Raw genomic sequence first — 23,314 nt, 5'->3', positions numbered from 1 at the left:
AAAACCCCAATCCAGTTTGTCTTTTATATTTATACATTTTTTTCCTAATATAGTCTTTTTAATAATGGTAATTTTAGCTAATACACTTGATTAGTAAGGATATTTTAGGAAAGATAATATCTATTTATTACAAATAACTAACTTAATTTCTTTTTTTAATTTCTTCAAATTAATTAACTAGTTCTTATAATTAGTACCGGAGGCAGTACATTTTAACATTTTAGCAGTTGAACTCTTGCGTCGTAAACAGGTGAATAGCATGTTCTTAGAAAAGGTTCATTACTTTTCCTCCGGGCCCCAAAAAAGAAATTAAAATGTCAAAATGAAAATAATCGTAGTTTTTTCTTCACAAACCACAGCCTCAGCGACAAATAATCGCAGTCACGGTCGCATTCGCATCACACGCTCTTATTGTACTCTTCATTCTGAGTAGTCGTAGCTGATCCCACATCTCTCGCACTAGTTACTTCTCTGACTTTTACTCTCTGCGTTCTTCTTTTCTATTTTTCGTTCAAACCCCTTATTTTCCATTCCCAGAATCCTGGTATGTGATGCTTATTTTTCGCTCTGATTTCATCTTTTATTCTCATTTATCAGTCTTCGATCATTTCTCTCTTTTCTAGTTATCTCCTTTTCTTTGGGTTTCGGTATTTGATCTGATCTCATGCTTATTGAAGTTTCGCTTCTAAAGAAATATCAAGTTTTTGTTACATTCATGATCTGTTCTCATTTTTTATGGTTGAGCTGAACTTCTTGTTATGTGCTTTTCTATATTGATTCCCTATGCTTTGTTAATGCTCGAAGAGTTGTTGTAGGTTGTCGCGGTTATAGATGGCTTTCTTCAGAAGTGTTTCTGCACTTTCGAAGCTTCGCTCTCGCGTGGTGAGTGTGAAACGGCGGAGCCTTAAAATTCGACTGAGTTGAAATTTATTAATTTTTTCATGCTTTTGTCTGGGTTCATTTGCTGTATGATTGCATATGAGACTAATTTCTGTCGAAAAAACATTCTTGTCATTTCAGGGCCAACAATCTAGCATCGCCAATTCAATTCGATTGCTTCAAACTCAGAGCTCTAGTAAACTTGTAATCTCTCTCTCTCTCTCTCTCTCTCTCTCTCTCTCTCTGTGGTGTCTTCGGTGCTTGAAGTTGACGACATGTACTGGGATTGATTTATTGGGAACATCATGCATATTCTAGGAGCGATATTTCGAAATCTTGCGGAATTGGCTCTAGACTATTTAAATACTATTTTCTGACTTTGTTGATATTTTCATGTATGGCAATTATGGGGCTCTGAGAGTTATCGCTTGACATTGAGCCTTTGAGCCACAGCTATTTGTTATTGACTTCTGAAACACTCGAAGGATATTCTTGTTTTCTGTTAAACGTGTTTATATGTTGCATTATCTAGCGAGTGTTGTTAGTTCAATATTCCTGGTGTAAGAATTAAGAAATTTTCTTAGTTTGACATACAATGCTGGATGAAGTTGTTCTCTGGAACTATGTCTACATCCGCTTCTGCTCATACTAGTTATTTTCTATCATGTAGGATCTGTATTCTGAGTTGAAGGAGCTAATTCCCGAGCAACAGGTTTGTGGCATTTCGTATCTTTGATTTTGTGTTGGACAGCTTGATGCATAACTTATGCTTCTTGCTTCTTTCCTTTCTGCTTACTTTTAGGCCTGATTTTTGTGTGCCTTTTAAGTGTGATCTATCTTTCTGACTTATGATGCCTATATATATCAAGCAGGGGATCTTTATATTTTGTTTGGTTGAGTTATTATTTAATTGAAAACATGTACTAGGTACTGGTATATTATATTCTTGCTTGTGCTCTTACGAACATGTTGCTATTTCTGCAATTTGCATTCTATTCTAAGTTAGTTGTTCAGTATTATACCTAGCTTGTAATCCCCTGTGATGATTAATTGTTGAGAAGAGTAAGATGTGCATATGTGCTTTGACTTTTCGTGCTTAGTTTGTTGAACTTTAGTTGACATCTTGACTTTCGAATGTGGCGGAACTCCATTCTGATCTCTGTCCATATGTATTTATATTTACGTTCTGGTTTCAGGAACGTGTTAAGAAGCTGAAAAAAGACTATGGACAGGTTGAATTGGGCAAGACCACCGTTGATATGGTAAATTTTGGTTTTTCCCCCTTACAGATATGAAGTTCCAAATTGATAACAATATTTTATTATTCCACCTTACTCGTCTCTGTTTGTCAACAAGTAGATTGTTTGGAGAAAAAGATCTAATCTGTTTGTGTCCATTGTCACCATTGAAAGGTTATTGGTGGAATGAGAGGAATGACAGCTTTGTTGTGGCTAGGCTCATCTGTTGATCCGGAGGAGGTATGCGTCTAATAATATCCAGCTTTGATGAATTATTTAACTTCCTAATGACTAGTTGATAAACTTCTGGACTTGCTATTTTTTTATTAAATGGACCTTTGAGGTCAGGTTGCTTCTGTTTTCTAGGGAATTCGCTTCAGAGGCATGTCAATCCCTGAGTGTCAGAAAGCACTTCCAGCTGCTGTTCCTGGTGGGGAGCCATTGCCTGAGGCTGTTCTCTGGCTTCTACTGACAGGAAAGGTATTCAACAGTTCTACTTAAGCTAATTGGGGTGATTAGTTCAGATTGTCTTACATAAAATACCATGCCCTTGTATAGGGTTTTCATATCATATTTGGGCTTGAGTTGGAACTTGACAATGGTCTTTATTTCTTCATTATGTGCCAGATACCAAGCAAAGCACAAGTAGATTCATTATCCCAGGAATTGCGAAGTCGTGCAGCTGTCCCAGGTTCCCTTCCCCCTTGAAACAGTACTTAGTGATTGCAAGTTGTTTATCAGTTCAACCTTTAGACTTAAATGCATTGCTTTAGTTGCTTTCTAGATCTTTTAATTGATTTTTCATCCAGTTTCTTAATATAGATATAAGAGCAAACAAATTGATCCAAAGCACATTGTCATGGATGCAGAATATGCAGTTCTTAAAGAATATGTATCTGCTTTCCCCTTGTTCAATTTTCTATTAGATTAACCAGAATAAATTTTGAACATTTAGGTATAACGATGCATTGGCATGCTTTTATGGTTTGAGCTGGGGTATCTTGTGTTGGGGTCTCATTTCTGTTGTTGTTGTATTCTGCCTCCATTTTTTTTTTTTGTTTTAAAATAATATGTATAGTTCTTGTTTGAGGAAATGCACATCTTTCTAAGTACAACGTAACATGCACAACAACAACTAGGGTTATCTCACCAAGTAGGATTGGTTACATGAATTGCACGACGTCATTATGTTCTTTTAACAACCAAGTCCTTATGTTGTTGATCAGGAAGTCTTGTTCAATAACCTTATTAGGCGTTCTTCTTGATCTTCCTCTGACCCTTTCTATGAGACTCCACACTGTCTGATCTATCCCTTCTCTGCATATGCCCAAACCACTTCAAGCGATGTTCAACCATTTTCTTTTCAATAGGCACCATACCTACTCTTGGTCTCAGATTTTCATTTCGAACTTTATCTTTTATTGTATGATTACACATCCATCTCAACATTCTCATTTCTGCTACCCCACCTTTATGCTCTTGTTTTCCCTTCACCACCCAATATTTACTACCATCCAATATAGGTGGTTTTATAGCAGTCCAATTAAATTTAACCTTAAGTTTCTCAGGTACCTTCTTATCGCTAATAACTCTGGTAGCCTTCCTCCACTTTAACCAACCAACTTGTGTTCTATGAAAAACGTTTCATCAATTTCATCATCCTCATGTATAATGAATCCTAGATGTTTGGACTTTGATAGTTGAGGAATGATTTGATCTCCAACTTCATGTCCAAATCACTATTGCCTTGCCTCTCCCCAATATTGCAATACGTATAATCTGTTTTGTTTCTGCACAAGTGAAAACCTTTTGACTCCAAAGTCCTTCTCCATAACTCCAGTCTAAAGTTAATCTCTTCACTTGATTCAACCATAAGGATTGTCATCCACGCAAAACATGCATTTATTGATTTTTTCTTGAATAAACTCAGTTAGAACGTCCAAAACAATATTAAACAAATAAGGACTCAAAGAAAATCCCTGATATAGGCCAATCTTAATACTCGTAGTTACATCCTCATATATATCTTGTATGGCTTTGATATAAGCAACCCGTACACTTTTCTTTTCCTAAACCTTCCAAAGTATTTCTCTTGGCACGGGATTATAAGCTTGTTCGAAGTCAATAAAAACCATATGTAAATCCCTTCCTTTATTCTTTTATCTTTTTATTAACCCCCTTAGTAAATAAATTGGTTCAGCTGTGGATCTCCCTTGCATAAATCCAAATTGGTTCTCTGAAATAAAAGTCTTCAACCTCAACCTACGTTCAATTACTTTTCCCATAACTTCATCAGATGGCTCATAAGTTTTATCCTTTTATAGCTTGCACAGTTCTGAATATTTTTTTTATTCTTGTAAATAGGAACTAAAGACCTTTTCCTCCATGCATTCATTATATTTTTGGAGCGTAAAATTTCATGAAAAAGCTTGGTGGGCCACAATTCACTCTCCTCGCCTAAACATATCCAAATTTTAATAGGAATACCATCAGGTCTAATGGCTTTACCATTGTCCATTTTCTTGAGAGTTGCCTTAACTTCTCCGATGCGAGTCTTGCAGTAAAAATCCAAAATCCGATCATCTTTGCTAATTAGTAAGTCCTCCAAGTTCCGAGTCGAACATTCGCTTCCCTCATTAAACAACTTGTAAAAGTAAGCCTCCTATCTGTCTTTAATACTTCTATTAATAACTAGAACTTTACCTTCTTCATGCTTTATACACCTCAGTTGGTCCAAATCTCTCTTTTTCCTCTCTTTTTGCTTCGCAATCTTGTAAATATTCCTTTTCCCCACCCTTGTTCCTAACTCCTTATAAAACTCCTCGTATGCTTTAGAACGTGCTTCACTCACTGCTCTCTTTGTTTTTTTTTTAGCCAAATGATACTTTTCCCTGTTTTCCGCACTATTGCACAAATGTATGGCCTTAAAACAATCTCATTTACAATGTAACTGCACATGTAAACTTAAATATTATGGTATTCATGTTTTGCTAGCATGAAGATCTGAAAATGCTTGTATATTATTGATGGGATGAAATCACAATATTTACCTGGTACGTGTTAATCACAGAGACGCAATCTAAGGGGGATTTTTTTTTTTTTTTGGGGGTGGGTGGGGGGGGGGGAGGAATAAAATCGTTGGTCTGACTATGTACATAATGAAGGCTGTGAAATAAAAGGAAATAAATAAAGGCAAATCTCTCCTGATTAATATATTGATCTCCACATTCTTTAATGTATCATGTCTGCTGTTGAGGTCTGCTCTTCACTTATGTGTCACTTGTATCCTTCTCACGTGTCTAATTTTTCCCCCTATGGTCTTGGGTTACTATAACATTTTTCTGCCAGTTTATTGATAAGAGTGTTAATAATACTTTGACTTAAGCCTTGACGTGACAAAAAGGCATTTAACGTGGATCTGTATTTTGCCTTGCAGATTATGCTTTTAAGGCTATTGATGCCCTGCCTGTTGAAGCTCATGCAATGACTCAGTTTGCTACTGGTGTCATGGCTCTTCAGGTTGAATGGCGTATTTCATTTTGAGTTATGTGAAAACTGAATTGCTTTTTCTTTCTGAGCTAATACATGTGTTGTTATGCACTTGTATTGTAATATGACCTGCTGGATGGGACATTTGCAATATGCTAGTAAATAGTCTGTCTGTGTGAACAATAGACCTTTTGAGTATTGAATTTTATGATGTTTCTATTCAGGAAAATGGTGTATGCTTTATGTTGTACTTTGTATCCTAATATGTTTATAATAGTGATGAGCTATAAAAGGTAAACTTGGATCAGACAGGACTACATATATCGGGAAACTGATATGCGTGAGATGCCAATAATTATTTCTGTAAGGGCAGAGAAATGACTTGCATTCATTCATTCCATCTTCCAGGTTCAGAGTGAATTTCAGAAGGCATATGAGAGTGGGATTGCCAAATCAAAGTGAGCTTCTGAATTTCTTTTTTCTTCAAAACTTGTGATACCTCTTAAAAGTTACAGTAGCAGATATGTTGATATAGGTATTGGGAGCCAGCTTATGAGGATTGCATGAATTTGATTGCTCGTGTCCCAGCAGTTGCTGCTTATGTTTATAGAAGGTATGTAAATCGTATAATCCTCATCATTGCTACTTAATCAAATTGCTTTGGGCAAGTTATGAGGTGATATTGATCAATGTGTTTACAGAACTTCTTCTACCTTTCTTGTGATTGGATTAATTAATGTGTTCTTGTATTTCTTAAAGGAAATATAAGGATGGAAAATTCATACCAATGGATGATTCTTTGGATTATGGTGGAAACTACTCCCACATGTTGGGATTTGATGATCCAAAAATGCTCGAGTTTATGAGGCTGTATATCACCATCCATAGGTTTGTTTCTCCATTGGGATATACTGTGGTTATGATGTATTATAAAGTTTTGTTCAAATTACCACCAAATGTTTTACTGCTTAACACTTTGGTTGAAACCGGATTGCAGTGACCATGAAGGAGGGAATGTTAGTGCTCATGCCGCCCACCTAGTAAGTCATCTTTGTTATTTATGTTCTCATTCTATTCTAATTCTGAAGCTTGTGCGATGATATAAACTTTTAATAATTAATGAAGACCTTTTTTGTTGAAGCATCTGTTTCTTTCTTTTATTTAATTAACCTTAATGTTCAATCCAGGTTGGTAGTCCACTTTCAGATCCTTACCTTGCATTTGCAGCTGCTCTGAATGGTTTAGCTGGCCCACTTCATGGCTTAGCCAATCAGGTTGCTCTATTTATTTATATATCTTCTACTCTCTCTCTTTCACACATGTGCGGGTGCACTTGTGTGCATGCCTTTTTCTTTTGAATGTTTTTCATCTTCTGCTGTTTTGAAATGTCCTGTTCCTGTGCTTGGCTTACATGAAAAGATAAGGAAGGAAAGGGAAAAGGAGAAACATTGGAGCAATCCTTGGTTTGGTACATGGGAATGGAATTCCCAGAGTTACTCCATGGAATGCTTTTGAGCCAAAATTTATTACATCATTACATCTAAGGAATTGCACTGAACATGGGGGAATGAAGTTGAAAAAGGCCGTCTTGTCCTTAACCCATGCATCCCATAAGTTTCGTACTTTTTATGTATAGGGTTATTTTTTAATATCATTATTAATTCTATTTCTTTATTTCTGCGATACCAATTATTATTTGGAAAAGTGTACCCTTTCCTTCTTTTCTTTTCTGTTTTTTTTTTCCCATGCATAGCAAAAATACTCTTGCATTCCCACTCCCTCTCCCATTCATATTTCCATTCCGATTTCCTTATGTCCATTGCAGCATACCAAAAACCCAGTTAGTTTTTTTTTTTTTTAAATTTATTTTTTTCTGCTGGAAAGTCTCTGTACTGTTATTTTCTAGCCCCAGTTTTCTGCAGTATTGGCTTTCTTTTGCTAGCTATTGCAGTACTATAATTGGTTAAGAATGTGAACAGTCATGCATATCTCACATTCTTGACTAATTTTTTAAAAGTGCAAAATCGTGTGTCTCCACTTAGTTTGCTTCCCCCAGAAACTTAAAAATTAGGCGTCAGTCAGTGGTCCTTTTGTAAGGGGTTGTGCCTGGTCGAATTACAAAGTTAGAAAGCTCCTGATCTAGTGACTCTTTACTCTCATGTTCTAGATTTTCAGTGGATTACTTGTCCTCAATTTTTTTGTTTTGTTTTGTTCTTCTTTTTTCTTTTGGTTTTTTTTTTTTTTTCCTTTTGGCCTTTCTAGTCAGTAACTTCTATTTCTACAAAAGACTATTATTTCCTGTTTAATGAGACTTAAAAATTCTATAAGCATGAGCCAATCATGCTTTATCCATGCTTCAAGCCTGACAAAATTTTTCACAATGGGCCATTAATTATCAAAGTATTCTGGGATATGAATTTAATTTTTTTTTTTTTTTTTAAATGCATCTAGATCCTTACATCTATTTTAGTAGAAGCACGATGCTTGAACTTCATAATCTTTGCTTTCCCAACTATAGAAGTAAACTAGTGCTTGCTCCGATGTCTTGATTTTTTTTTTTTTCCCCCCAAATCATATCAAGTTGAAAAATTATTATGATCATGGCTCGTCTCTGCCTCTGCTTATATGTTATTGATTTTGGTTACCTTATTCTTCACTATTTTGGGGTTTCAGGAGGTTTTGCGTTGGATCAGACATGTTGTTCAGGAGTTTGGAACTCCGCACATAAGTACAGAACAATTGAAAGACTATGTTCACAAAACATTGAATAGTGGTCAGGTAATGTAGTGAGTCGCATTCAACGAAGAGTTTTTAAGTCTTTTTATTATTCTTCAAATGAATCTAGGATGCATGCTTTTCTGTGTGAACATACACTGTTCATGGCTGCGCACAAAACAAATTAAAAAGGAATTTCATTCAACACTTTGACCTGTCTACATTAAAGGATTTGTTAGCTGATGGGCAGTAAGGCTCTTTGTCATATGCATCTGGAGCTATAGATTTTGTCTATCCCCGCCAATAAGAATTTCTCAAATATTAATATGTATCTGCTTGCACTCAAAGATTTTTGCTAAACTCAGATTTACTGTCTCGTATTTAAATTTTTCTTTAGAAACGCTTGGCTACTTGATAGGGTTGACTCTTGCTTTTTGAATTTGCAGGTTATACCTGGATATGGACATGGAGTCCTGCGCAAAACAGACCCAAGATACACATGCCAGAGGGAATTTGCCTTGAAGCATCTGCCTGATGATCCACTGTTCCTGCTGGTTATACCACTTCTTCCCTAATTTGATTGTGTTAATTAGGGGGTGCCTTCTAAATGCAAAACTGAGGCTTATTTGCAAAAAATCTGCTTGATTTAACTTCGCTTTGTGATCGCTGCAGGTATCCAAGCTGAAAGAGGTTGTGCCTCCCATTCTCACTCAGTTAGGCAAGGTAAAGTTAAAAAACTAAACAAAATCCTATGGAAGATATCATCTTATTTTTCATTAAATGCGAAATCATTTGTGCATATTTTGCATCTAGCCATCTACTCCCAGTTATGATAAATTTATGAATTGAATACATGCTTGGCTGCTCAACGTTGACAGAATAATACTTGTTTGTAAGGTTAGCCGAAAACAGAACAGGCTTTGGACAACGCCTGAGGGAAGAAAAGACTCCTAATTTAATCTGAGCTTTTATTGCATATTATATTATGGGACTTCAGGCCTTTATTGAGCTGTTTAGAATTGTTAGCACTGTCCCATCAACGCAAAATCACTTTATATTTGGTCCTTGTGGTTCCTTTGACCCTTAAAAAACTTCAGTTATGTGGCGCATGCTGCTTCGATTTTCATTTTTATTTTCTGTTCTCCATTTTGTCATTAGATATCGAAATTCTACTGAGTAGTGCCTGGCTACCAAGCACAGGATATTCTTCTGATTGTTGACTTCATGTTTTCCAATCGTGCAGGTTAAGAATCCATGGCCTAATGTTGATGCTCACAGTGGTGTACTATTGAACTACTTTGGCTTAACTGAGGAGAGGTATGGTGTCACTGATACAAGATGTTCAGCTTGAGATATTTGTTATGATGCAATTAAGGATGATTATAATGCCCTTTAATCATTTTGGACAGCTATTACACTGTTCTCTTTGGTGTCTCAAGGAGTTTTGGAATTGGTCCTCAGGTTCGTCATACTATTTTGTCAACTATTCTTGTTCCCAGATTGTTTTAGCCCTTAAATAACTTCCAAAGATTGGTGATTGCACTAGTTAATCTCTACTAGTATATTACATGAACACATGTCAAATGTCAGAGATACCAAAAGGGTTAGCATGTGATGATTTTGCTATTTTTAGATATTTAATCATGCACTGATTAATTTTTTAGCAAAACTGAAGAAATATAACAACTTAGGGACCTGATTATCAATTTATTCTTTATTGGTGTCTTGAAGTTTCTGAAACAAAAAAAAAAAAATGCTGTTTCTGTCTATTTCAGCTGATATGGGACCGCGCCCTTGGGATGCCACTTGAAAGGCCCAAAAGTGTTACATTGGAGAAACTTGAGGAATTATCTGCGAAAGCTTCATCATCCTGAAATATTAAACATTTTTTCTGAAGATGGAATTTCTCAGAGAAGATGGAGGTTGGTGTAAAATTGAAAATTTGGTGCAAATTCATTGAGGGATTTTTTGTTTTTTTCTCTGTTCAGTTGAGGTATCCAAAAGGTTTTGGATTTAGGTGAAAAGGGGATTTTCTCCCCCCCCAACAGATTTAACTTCGAGGTAACATCAAATAAAGGAAATATTCCTGTTCTTGGTTTATTCACTTGTGTAAATGATTAATCGCCAGATTTCATTTGTAGCTTACTATTAAGTGGCCTATTTTATCTGTACATAATAGATGCAAAATACGGAAAATGGAAGTTAATAATAGATTATAAAAAAAACATATAAATAAATTATTCTCACTTGATTACCCCCAAAAAAAAAAATCTGTTCGAGGCCTTGAGCACAAAGTTACCTCTCTTTCAATGAGGAAATGAATAGTGGTTCATCATGTTAGTCTTTTGTGCCCTATTTCAGTTCAATTGATTTTACTGGGTCATACTGCGTTTTATTCTGAAAAATGTAGAATAAATACTACCAATGTACATACACACACATATAAATAATATAATATAAAAAAACAAGGAGTTGTACTATTTACAAACTAGAGGGTATAGGTGATTCAAATCTTTCCATATCCGTAACAACTGGATAGCATATATATGGAGAAAAATATTTTTTAAAAAAATATAATAACACAAGTAATTAGATTTAATATGATAATTTGATCTGCATCAGTTACGTAGAACCTAAATGATAGAATGAATGGCCTGGGTATAATTATAATTTATCACTTTCTTGTTAATTATATAATAAAAAATAAATGCATACTCTTCTGATCATGTTTACAAGACAGAGAAAGAATATATTTTTTTATCCTATTTATAAGAAACTGAGAGAAATTTTTTATTTGGATGTATAATTTTACTTTTTATTTATTATTATGTTGTATTTATTTATGAGGTATAATACGTATTAAATAGGGATAAAATTAAAAAGTTGTTGAATTTTAAACGAAAATTAATAAGGTTTAAAAAATCTTTTATCTGTGTGAAATATGTTGAAAGTTATTTATATATAAAACTAGTATTTGTGAGAATGCGGGGCTGCGTATAAATAAAAAGATAAAATTTGCCAATATATGGACGTCGTCGTATACTCATGATGTATCTGAAACATAGGGAATCACTTTCATGTCGCGCAGAAATGGAAGAATATGCCCATAATTTACCAATTATCACACACAAACAAACATGGCAGTTAAGAGGGCTTTATGCACAAATTTCGATGAATGACATGTGAGGCTTTGATCGGACTTCAGAATCTCGAAATGAAGGTTTGGCCAAAAAAAAAAAAGAATCTTGAAGTGAAAACTGAAAACAAACACTTCGAGTGAAACGGAAATGGCCTCGCTATCGGCTGCAAGACCAGCTAATGTAATGTTAGGGTTTCCTCCAAGAGCTTTAATTCCCACGATTGACGCCATTAAACTCTGTACCAGGGCTTCTTCAGTATCTTCCAGGCTCAGGTTCATGCATTTCTTAGTTCTCTTTCTGTTTTGCCTCTCTTGCTTGCTCGGGTAGATCTGTCTTCTGATTTCTCCATCCTCGTTCTTGGACTTTAATTCTTCAGTTCATCCGCTAATGCATGTCACAGCTACATTTTGTAGACCAAGAGTTATCACTTGTCAGTTTAAATTTGCAATCTTAATTATGACTATCGTAACTGCCATCGTTGTTCTTCATGCTAAGATATGTGAGGATATAGTAATTAGGAGACTGTAATACTTTTGCGGTTTACCCCATTATCCATGGATATAGTCACTTGGTCCATCATACTTCTTGGAATCAAAGAGAAAATGAGAAGCAGTTGCATGTACAGGAAATTTGGGCTAATTGCTTATCCATAAATATCAGGAAAATACCAGACACTTACGTTTCCATAATAAAAGTTTAAAACCGTTTCTATAACATTTTCAAAGATCTTCATGTAAGTGAAGAATAGAAGGAGAGAAAATATGAACAAGAAGGTCGCAGAACATGTATTATGGGAGCTTGGGAGTTGTTGTTATTAATTGAAGATCAAGAGATGGAGGTATTAAAAATTGGACAGTGCCATTTCTCTTAATTATAATGAGAAAACTCACTATCTTTGATTTACTGGGATTGAAGCTTGAGGTCATTACCTCACTGGCCTAGCCAGATTGGAACTTGAGCTTATGACCAAGAACTTTTAAGGAACACTATGCCTAAGTGTTCAAGCTGCGGACTATATATATACATATCTGTCGATGCTAAGCACTTGTGAGAGGCTATGGGATTTATAGCACTTGTTTTGCTTTATGATTGATGGCTGCAATACGCTATCTTGTGTTTGAGGAAGAGCAAAATCAGGTGTTTGTTCTGTTCAAGTATGATCTTAACAAGCTTGCAGTACATGGTTTTGGAATGAGTTGAGAAAAAAGAAAAATGATCTTCGCCCTTGTGTTCAAAACAAGATTCTTTAGTGAGTGCGATGTTGGTACATGTTACACAAGGGAGCTGTTTGTTTCTATGAGGAATTTTGCATCGCGGTTCTGCTGAAAATTGAGCTCAGAATATTGGATTAGTCTTATGCCTCCATTAGTTGATAACTCTGAAGATTTTAGATTTTAGAAGTTAACCAAGCAAATCCAGTGTTCAGAGCTTAGTAGTTTTGTAATGGCGATGTTTGACTACACTTCAAGACTAATATAACCCTCCTCAGAATATCACCAAAATCACACAGACCTCTCTTTTCTTTAAAAGTTTACATGACCTTCCTTTGAAAACAAAGTGTAAATTATGCAGAATTCCACTTGAAGTTTTGTTGAAATTACATTAAATCTTCCTCCATTCTCAAAACATACACCAACCCCCCTCAAAAATTTAGTTTTACTTGTATTCATTTGGGCCTTGTTTTTTCCTAGGTTTGATGGTCTCACAAGATCACAAATAAGTCAGAGACATGTGAGAGTTTCTGCAGCGAACTCTGCATCTGGTTCTGGCAATGGAAAAACACCTAATGAAGAAGGTGAAAAGACAAGTAACAGTTCGGAGGGACCCCCATTGCTTACAATTCTGGCTGGAGCCTTGGCATTTCTCTTCTTTTGTTGGCTTATCGGATCCACTGTAATGTGGCTCATCGGTCTGATTGTGAGTGTAGCTTCACCCAAATAGGTTTCGTGTGTATCAAGCTTTCTTTGTAATTATCAGTTTCGTTAAAATTGTTGGACATGGCATGAAACGTTTTTGATCCAATACGTGTTTAACGCGTACTATAAAATTCGCTCTATATTGTGCGTAACTCATGATGGAAGATTATAGTACTACAAAGATACTATATCCGTCCTTCTTTCATAAGATTCAATTTTTTAATTGGTTTGCCTTTTTTTATAAGATTTTTTTTTTAGGTTTGTCTAAATAATAATTGTGTTTTTTTTTTTTTTCCCACTTTGCCCTTAATTAATATACTTTCTGTCATTATCTTTTTTTCTCACCTTCTCTTTCAACTTTTTTTTTTTCACTCACACCCACCACTTATAAATACGGGCATATTTCAAAAGAAAAATATATTTCTTATCCATTTATTACTTTTAATTAATTTTAGTAGTTTTTTTAAACCAACCAATATGTTTTTTTTTTTGTTAGCGACATGATTATTTGGATTTTATAATAAGTGACGGAGTATAAACTAAAACGTTTCCACTCCATATAATAATAGGATATTGTTCTGGTAATTAAAAATTTTAATTTGAACTTCCGAGGAATTCTAGCAGGGAGAGAACTGGACCTTCCTCTGTAAATTACACCATCACATCACAGTAGTGTTCGACTTAGAACTGTGGAACCTCCTTAATGCTTATGAAAAAGCACAGCATGAGTCAACGCTGCCATATAGTAAAATATAATGCAAAAGGGGTAGCCTCTTTTTATTTTTTATTTGAAAAAGAAGCTCGATATTAATATTTTAAATGAGATACTATAAATGCATGACTTTTTGATAATAAATGACAAATATATACTTTAATTGAAAAAGTATAGGCTCGCCCAAATAAATTGAAAAGAAATGTATGTTTGTAGAGCAACATCCATGACAAATATATACTCTAATCAAATAATTATACACTTATCATTCAAATTAGCCATTTTTTATTATTATTATTATTATTATTATTATTATTATTATTATTATATAAAAATGTTTCATTTGCCCTAAAAAAAATCTTCGAAAAGAGAATATTAAATGTGGAAGATACGGAGTAACAAAAATTAAGAAATAAAGAAGTGTAATCAGGAAGAAAAAAAATACTAATGAAGGAGACAAAACAAATCCTTAAACTAATCCTATATTTAAAACCGAAAAATCACATAAGTACATATAATTCGTATGCTGTTAAGTTTTTAACATGAAATTTCAATCTTGGTCTTCCCAAATTGATTCCATATCAAAGCGTCTGCCCTCGATTGTTCGTGTAATTTTGTTTCAACTTCATCCATTCAAAACATAAAATAAAATAAACATTCTCTCCAAGATGAAAACTTGCATCCTGAGTGTTAAATGATACAAAAGTCAGGGATATTCAATTTATACTAGAATCATCCCTGAATCAAAATATAGAACTGAATAATAAACAGCGCCATGAGACCATAACCATAAAAGCATTATTCTTTCACTAAAATGGCATACATTAAAGAAATTATTTATATATATAATTTATTTTTAAAAAAAAAACTACTTAGAAGTTTCAGCATCGGTTGGTGTCTTGTCTCCTAAAGAAGTTGTAAAATTACGTCTTTCCTCGGAGGTAGCAGTTATAACTGGCATCCACACATCAGCTGTACCGCTCAAAAGTGATTGCACTTGTGGATCTGCAGCCATGGCTGATGATATCATCTCATCCACATCATCTATTTTTGCTGACAATTTATCCAACTGTTCAGCTATTGCCAACTACATATAGACAAGAATTGAAAATAGAAACCTAAAAATGTTAGTTAATTCAAAAGGAGAAATTATATTAATCAAATCAAGACCAGAAAAGCCTTGTAAAGGTTCTCTGTACATTTGTTTGCTGTCAAATTCACATAAACAGTTATAGAATTTCAAGTAATTATGGTAGAGTCAAAATTACCTCATCAAGCGGCTGGTTTGACTTTGAGGGAACTTTTGTGACCTCTAATCCAAGAGCTTCAATTTTTGAGCGGAGTTCAACCTCTTCTTCGTTCGTTAATGCTTCCACCTATACAGATTACCATGAAATGCTTAATTACCCTTCATGACTCCACAATATCTCTGCAGAAGTTTGACATCCAACTTTATGCAGCATGGACGCAAGGGATCATATCGTGAAGGTGAACCAATCAAGAGATGCTGAAGATGTATTATATTCATATGCAAACTTGATTCAAAATATAAACCACTAAACCTGAACCATAAGCTAACCTGAAACATAAGCTACAATTTATATTGTCTTAAAAAAGTATCTTTTTAATACTAACGAGGGGGACGAAGTCAAATTCAGAAAAGAAAGCAGGGAATGCCGGAAAAATATTTACTTGAAATGCACCACAAAATGTTATTCAATCATTTTCATGCAGTATTACCGCTAAGGAAGATTAGTAGCACATACTGCAAAAGATTACATGCAGTTCATCGTTATGATGTTAAAAGATGTTCAGTATTTCATAGTTACAGTAAAAATTTTAGATTTCTATTTTTGTTGTCTTTTGTACAGCATCCACAGTACTGCTCTTCAATTCACTTGTTCAAACCAAACAAGATTAACATAAATCAACTGCTTATTTCAAAACATTTGCCAATTGCCAATTTTAAGCAGACATGCCAACTTTAAAGCTCATCTACTTTCTGTCCTATATCATAAATTTGTGAGATTTGAAAACATCAATGGCTGGTGAACAAAAGAACATGCAGATTATCCAACATTGGCTCCATACAATACCCTTGTTCATGGCATTAAGGATAGTCACCCGTTTTTATTTGTCCAACCATGTATGTTATCACTTGTATCTATCCTGCAAAACCGATACATATTACTACATCCATTATTACTATACATGTGTTTCTCCTCAATTAATTCACAGTTGTCGGCTACAAGGAAAGGAGTTGAAGATTTCACAATAGTATGGCTCAGGCACCACATTCCAAGAAATTACACAAGCATCGACAATGACTGTGAGCAACGTCAGATGCATAATAGATCAATTCTGCTTACCCATGCTCAGAAGATAAATCTTAATCCGCACATAAGGAAGTTGAATTTCACCATAAAGGAAACATAATGGCAATGTAAACACAATTCTGGCAATTCACTTGTATCCCTAAAACACCCTACAAAATAGACGCATAAAATAATAAATTATAAAAATAAAATCTTTCGCTGCGATTACGAAACTATTCCTCTGCGGGTGTTTTATAAAGGATGCGAGTTTGATATCCCGTGAAACGGAATGGTTTCATCACCAAGACGAAGACGAAAATAATTGCTTTTTCTCATACCCAGGAATCGAAATCCATTAGCATACCACAAGTATAAGCCAGTAAATCTAAGCCAATACGGAATCATATTTGGCGCACAGTGAATCAAAAGATGGGAACATCATACCTGCTGAACAAGAGTGGAAAGAAGCTGAAAGAGTTGGGCATCGGGTTTGCCTTCTTCTGCCATGGATTTAGATTCGGAATATGGAACGGAAGGGAATTGGGAGATCTTTATTCGGAGGGAAGCGCGTGGTTTCACGTCCCGCCTTCTCGGCTTGCTTCGGTTGGGGTAACGGAGGGGAGGACTCCCAGGGGATGCGTAACGGTGTCAAACTGTTTAACACGAACACGTTACACGTCCAAACGGTGTCAAACCGTTAACCCAGACCTATGTTTTCATATCTACGCATGAGAGCCGATGTGAGATTAACTTTTGGAAAATATATTTAAAAAATTTAAAAATAAATAGATTTTGATTTTTATGAGAATAAATTATTAATTATTAAAATGGATATAAGTTAATGTAATAATTAAAATGGTACAAAGAAAGAACACAAGGGTGCGCATTGAACAAGCGTAGCTAGGTACTCTCATCATATGAGTAAAAGCTGGATTAGGAAGGCATTTGAATTAATTTTGAGAAGTAATTTTGTAGTTTGGGGAGGAGTTTAAAACCCTCATAATCACTTTAAAAAAAAATACTTTCATGCAAATTGAAATAAAATTCCTTTCACATATTTACTTTTAAAACTAAACTATAGTTTTAAGCATCAGGATAACTTATAGGCTTAATGGGTGTTTGAGTATTTCTAAAATCATAGAGGGCTTTGTTTTTCTAATCCACTCAACACACCCAAGGCATTCTTAATTTATTTTAGGATTAATATTATTGGTTTTTTATTTTATACAATTAAACAACATGCACACAAATATATCAATATCAGGTTTGAGTTTGAATCTCATCCAAACATGACAGGTAGTGCTATCACTAGATTAATATCATTGTTAGTCTTTACAATTTGATTGAACTTTGATTTTAATTCTTATAATTTCAAATCATTGGTTTTGATCCCAATAATTTCTTAAGAACTTGTCTAAATTTAAACATACAAATCAAAACCAAAATTTGTTAAAAGTATAGGGATATTCGTTAAAGTCATGCTGTATCTATTAACTATAGGGATTAATTATAATTTGGTCAAGGACAAACAAAACTATAGCCACTCTCCAGTCCCTAAATAGAGATCAGTCATCCTTAGATAAAATTTGTGACTGAAAACTTGGTTAGGGAGATGGAGTCTTTCAGGCTAACTGAGTTAAATCTGCAAGTCTCTTTGATAAAGGTCTTGGGTAATTTAACACATGTGGGCTATGAAATGGACATGAAGAGTGACAGAGTTTAGGGAAGCGGCTTCTCTCCGCTGCCTTATACTCCACTGCCCCTCCGGTCCAATTCCATCCGCTCTCCCTCTCGCTACCATGTCGATAAAGAAAATTTGTATCTGAGAAAATTGTAAACAGGGGATCTTGTACAGTGTGGTGGCACCGTCTATGGCGCCGTTTGCAGCATTGAGAAGGGAGAAAAAGAAAATACAATCGAGCGGGTTTGGCAAATGGACAGTTAAATGCCGGGGAGGAGAGGGGATGCTACTTGGTCATACCAATTTGTGGGACCCATCCCCTTTCAAAGTAATATTTCTTAAAATATAACTAACTAATTTAAATAGATTAAAAATGTTAGTTAAATTAGTTAATATGATTTTTTTTAAATATCTTAAATATCTTTCTTAATTTTCTCTCCCTGTCTTACTTGATTATTATTAAGAAAATATCAATAGGGTTAATTTGAGAAAAAATTGATAGATATATAAAACAAGACTTACATATTGAACTAATGTTAACTCCTAAATTAGGTTTTATATTAAGGACCGAAACAGTATTGATAAAAAAATAATTAAATACCATTTTTTCCATTAATTGAACAAAGATATTAGAAAAAGAGAACAATTGGCATTTATTTTAATAAATTTTTTAATTCATAAAAATAAAAAATCTTGTATTAATTACTTTTAAGAATCTCTTGCATTTTTCCACAAAACTAGTTCTTTTGAAATAAATTATTTTTATTGGAAAAGGATGAACAAATCATTTCTGGTTTATAAAATGCTAATTTGAAAGTGGCTGTGATGATGAAAAGCGAAAACAATTAAAAAAAATTATTTTCAAGGTGCATGGGTCCCACAATTAGGCATGAGCAAGTAGCATTCCCTCTTCTCCCTGGGCTTTCTTGTCCATTTGCTAAATATACTCGGCTGCGTTTTCCGTCTCTCCCTTCTCAATGTTTCAAACGAACGCCGTATCATGGCAGTGGAGGGCGGAAGAGAACAAGGGTGTTTAAATAGGTCCGTCTTAATTGGCCCGTCTCAGTCTAAACCATATTGTGACGGGATGGGACATAAAATGAGATCGGAACGGGACGAGACACAAGGCTGGGTCGTCCCGTCCCGTCCCGGTAGTAATATTTTTTATTTTTTAATCATATTATAATTATTAAATATTAAAAATACAAAATGTTTAACATATGTGTAATACAAAATGTTTATAGTTGTAACTTTCAAGACATATATAGTTGAATGGTTATTATTTATTTAGAGTTTTTATAATTGCTGATGATTTTTGGAATGGTGAAAATAACTTTTAGAGTTATTATGTTACTGATTATTATTTATTTGGACTTTTCTTTAAGAGAGTTAAGTCCAAAGAAATAATTAAAAAAAAAAAAAGATGCTTTCAAAGGAACCAAGTCCAAAGAACTTAAAATAGAAGGAGAAAAACAACCAAAATCCACGGTAATAGGTCCAACCACAAACAAAAACATTTCTTTTTTTTTTTTTAAAGGGATGTCCTAATCCCGTCCCTATTGGAACTGAGACAACATCGGGACAAGAGGGGATATAGGATAGATTTTTTGTCTCGTTCCTATTTATTGGGACAGGATTCTGTCCTGTGAACAGCCCTAATAGAGAGAAACCAATCTCAAAGCTTATACTTAAAAACCAACCCATTGTATCGGAATTTTTTTTAATGTGGTGAAAGTTTCACTTGAATAAGACAAATTCTTAAAATAGAAGTGAGTTAAAGAATTGAATTTGATTCTATGACATCAATCCATTTTATCTCTTGTATTCATTATTTTAAAACTGTTTTACTTAATTTATAAACCTATAAATTGATATATAATCAAGTAATACTAATATTTAAAAAAAAAATCATGTCACATATATTATCATAACCTAATTTATTTAATTATTTAATTTATTCAAATTAATTAACTAATATATTTTACATAAAGATATCTTTAACTACAATTCAATTAAATTTAAATTGGGTTCCAATGTTATGTCCGAGTAATCAGATAAGTGAATTGGACCCCAACGATGGCACAGCCCAAGAGCGGAATGAGGTATTTCTCATTTGGGCCGAAAAGTGGAGTTGAATAAAGCGCAACGCGCTAGAAAATCTTACCTTGTCTTTTTGAGGTGTCAAAAATAGGGGCTATTACTTTACTAGAGACTGGAGAGTCATAACATTGACGTGTTACCAAACAATCAAACATGCAATGAGCATGATAAAAACTCACCTAAACTTTAACTTCTAAATTTGAAACCTTTCAGGATAATATTGAGTTCAAAACAATTTGCAAACACAACGTTATTGAGTGAAAACTTTTAGGATATACATTTATATCTTAATGTGGAAAAAAAAAAAGTGAATGACATGTGAACATATCAACTCAGTATATTTAGTCAACTACACTCAAACTGAACTTCAGGACAAAATTGCTATGACATGAAAATCTTTGGACAAATTTGCATTTTAACCCTTTACTAATTTGAGTAACTTAAAAAAGTTAAATAAACTAATTGATTATGGTAAGTGTGATTTGATCTCCCTAACATAATCATGTGCAACATCAAGTAATATATTAGTTTATAAATTATGTAAATTAATTTTTAAAAAATGATAAATATAAGAAATGGAATAGATCTAGTTCTTATACTACCTCCGGTTCTTAATATAAGAACCAATTGATTAATTTGAGCAGATTAAAAAAATTAACTATGTTAGTTATTTGTAATAAATAAATGTTGTTTTTCCTAAAATATCCTTACTAATCAAAGTGTTATTTGATTAAACATTTAACATGTGTAATTATTATAAGTACTACATACCTTAAAATAATAAATAAATATAAAAGATAGAGTATACTAGAATCTTATATTTAAAATCAAATTAAAAGGTAATCAACTCTTATATTAAGAATTAATCAGGAGGTAGTATTTAAAATCAACTTCAATCCCTAAGTAGTACGTATTAAGGAGTGGAGGAGGAAGGAGTACTAACCATTGTATGGCTATAAAAAACATGGAAACCTGGGATGACGTTGCGTCACACAAGTGATGAACGTGGAAAAGCAATAATGAAAGATTTGAAATAATAATAGTAGTTTGATAGAAAGGGACGTGCTTATCATCTTTGTGCGGATGGTTTTTGTCGTTACAAGGCAATCGAATAGGATAGAAAGATGAAAGACAATAGGGGGCTTGCAAGTGGACATCCTCTTGAATTGATGCATATCATCCCACAGATGTCGCTTTCACTCTTTATCTCACCATGGCCAACTCTTTTCAGCTGCCTTTTATTGACCTTCGTTTTCTGTTTCCTGTCTCTCTCCATTTTTCTTCTTTCCTTAACTCCTAATCTTGCCACTTTTCATTTATTTTGCCTTTATCCATCACTTTAATGTAACCTGGCCCATTAAGTGTTTTTCAAGTAAGAGCAATGTCGGTACTGAAGGATTTCTCATTTGCTGGGTTGCTGAGATAATGATTCAGTGGTTGGTTTAACTTGGAGGAGATTGATTATAACTAAAATAATATAATACTACCTCTGGTACTAATTATAAGACTTTATTTACAGTCTTTAAACAAGGTCTCATAGTTAGGACCGGAAGTAGTACACTTAAAAAAATAATATTCAAATAAAATATATTACTACCTCCGGTCCTTAATATAAGATTTCGTTTGACTTTTATTTTGGTTTTAAATATAAGACCCTAATCCACTTTGTCTTCATATTTATGAATTTTTTTTCAAGACAGTCATTCTAATAAAGATGGTTCTAGCCAATACACTTGATTAGCAAGAATATTTTAGGAAAAATAATACTTATTTATTACAAATAGTAACTTTTTTTCTTAATTTACTCAGATTAGTCAACTAGTTCTTATATTTAGGACCGGAGGTAGTAATTGACAAGTGAATAAATTAAAATATATGTGTGAGTAAAGTCACATATTGTTAAACAAAACCGAATTACTAAAATACAAATATGAAAGACTACTAATTTTTTAAACTCAAAACAACGTGGCTTCAAGATCAATTAAGAGGGAGGGAAAAAATATAAAATCGATCTAGATGAATTCATCCAAAACTTATAATCGACTCGTTAAGGAATTGGTTCAGCGATTCACCAATATGACCTGGGTTGAGTTTTAAAACTATGAGCAAGAGTAGGAGTACTATTTTGGATATAATATCTGGTATTTTGTAGTACTAGTAGATTAAATTTGAAAATTGTGATTCTTAAATATGGGTAATCCTCCTAAAGACATTTTCCCCCCAGTATTTTAACCATATCAAAGATAGGAATTAATCTCCTCTGTCTAAATTGAGTTAATTCATTAGGCTTTTAAATGAAACATGTCTAATCATATTACCCGAGAGATAATTCATACTTAACTACCAATCAACACACCATGTGGTGGGTAATTAGAGGAGTTTGTTGAATCTAAAGTTTGAGTAATTTCAGTGCATCTTCTCAAGCTGGCTTTATCAATATATCTGCTATCGATTTCTAAATCAAAATTTAACAAGTGCTTTGGTAAATAATTTGGTAAATTATATATATGTCTGTTTATTCATCCCTTATTTAAATGATTTGATAATAATAACAATACAATATATATTACTATACTATTTAATTTTGCAACAAAGTAAGAGGAAAAAGCAGGGAATTGAAAAGGAAGTTTCAAGAAAGAAGCTACTCACTTTCTTGGAATCTTCCTAACATATATAAAGTCTACACAGTCAATCTTTCATAATATATGCGTGTGTTACAAGTTTTTTTTTTTAAATCCTTATAATCATGTGATTTTTTCATAAAGCTATTAATATAAATTCTAATATTATTAGGCTTAAATATAAATAGTTCTCTCCACGAAATTTAAACTCATCTCATTATCATACTAAATTGACCCAAACAAAATTATATGTGCATTATTCTTTTCTTTCATGTAACTTTTCTCTATTTACCACTATTAAGTTATTTAAATTTGAGCATTATTAAGTCTAAATATAGGTAATTCATGGCATCAAGTTATTGACTCTAAGTCATGGCAATAGAATTTAATATATTGGGTAGGTAGAGATAACAAATTGATAATAGTTTAGACTATTGGGATCTCGATCTGGATCTTTCTTCGAAGCTGCAATTTAACTAATTAATCTTTGTTTTTGGGTATCATTCTC

At 33.6% G+C, this 23,314-nt stretch overlaps 3 protein-coding genes across 4 annotated transcripts; 2 read left to right on the top strand and 1 right to left on the bottom strand.

The window, feature by feature from the left end:
• The first annotated feature begins 395 nt into the window (after positions 1-395).
• LOC114731361 (citrate synthase, mitochondrial-like) lies at positions 396-10,343 on the top strand. Of its 2 annotated transcripts, none has more exons than XM_028918506.1 (20): positions 396-489; positions 816-882; positions 1,021-1,083; positions 1,550-1,591; positions 2,076-2,141; positions 2,292-2,357; positions 2,484-2,597; positions 2,745-2,808; positions 5,554-5,636; positions 6,015-6,064; positions 6,142-6,219; positions 6,366-6,494; positions 6,604-6,646; positions 6,794-6,880; positions 8,280-8,384; positions 8,768-8,875; positions 8,994-9,044; positions 9,565-9,638; positions 9,731-9,782; positions 10,097-10,343. In XM_028918506.1, the coding sequence occupies exons 2-20, from the start codon at positions 832-834 to the stop codon at positions 10,193-10,195; spliced, it is 1,425 nt and encodes a 474-aa protein (XP_028774339.1). In that variant the 5' UTR covers positions 396-489; positions 816-831; the 3' UTR covers positions 10,196-10,343. The 2 variants fall into 2 exon arrangements, with proteins under 2 accessions (XP_028774339.1, XP_028774338.1); XM_028918505.1 differs by having other exon boundaries at positions 444-544.
• A 1,101-nt stretch (positions 10,344-11,444) lies between these two features.
• LOC114731362 (uncharacterized) lies at positions 11,445-13,598 on the top strand. The gene is made up of 2 exons (XM_028918507.1): positions 11,445-11,733; positions 13,153-13,598. The coding sequence occupies exons 1-2, from the start codon at positions 11,609-11,611 to the stop codon at positions 13,400-13,402; spliced, it is 375 nt and encodes a 124-aa protein (XP_028774340.1). The 5' UTR covers positions 11,445-11,608; the 3' UTR covers positions 13,403-13,598.
• A 1,137-nt stretch (positions 13,599-14,735) lies between these two features.
• Positions 14,736-17,011, bottom strand: LOC114731378 (uncharacterized). Its single transcript, XM_028918532.1, has 3 exons — positions 16,849-17,011; positions 15,358-15,465; positions 14,736-15,176 (listed from the first exon to the last, which is right to left on the bottom strand). Exons 1-3 carry the CDS (start codon positions 16,909-16,911, stop codon positions 14,958-14,960), a joined length of 390 nt encoding a protein of 129 aa, XP_028774365.1. The 5' UTR covers positions 16,912-17,011; the 3' UTR covers positions 14,736-14,957.
• Between the last annotated feature and the right edge of the window lie 6,303 nt (positions 17,012-23,314).

Source organism: Neltuma alba, unplaced genomic scaffold (assembly GCF_004799145.2).
Source record: "Neltuma alba isolate B1F8T4 unplaced genomic scaffold, ASM479914v2 tig00012824_pilon, whole genome shotgun sequence".
Lineage (NCBI taxonomy): Eukaryota > Viridiplantae > Streptophyta > Magnoliopsida > Fabales > Fabaceae > Neltuma > Neltuma alba.
This window is presented reverse-complemented; position numbering and strand designations above follow the sequence as displayed.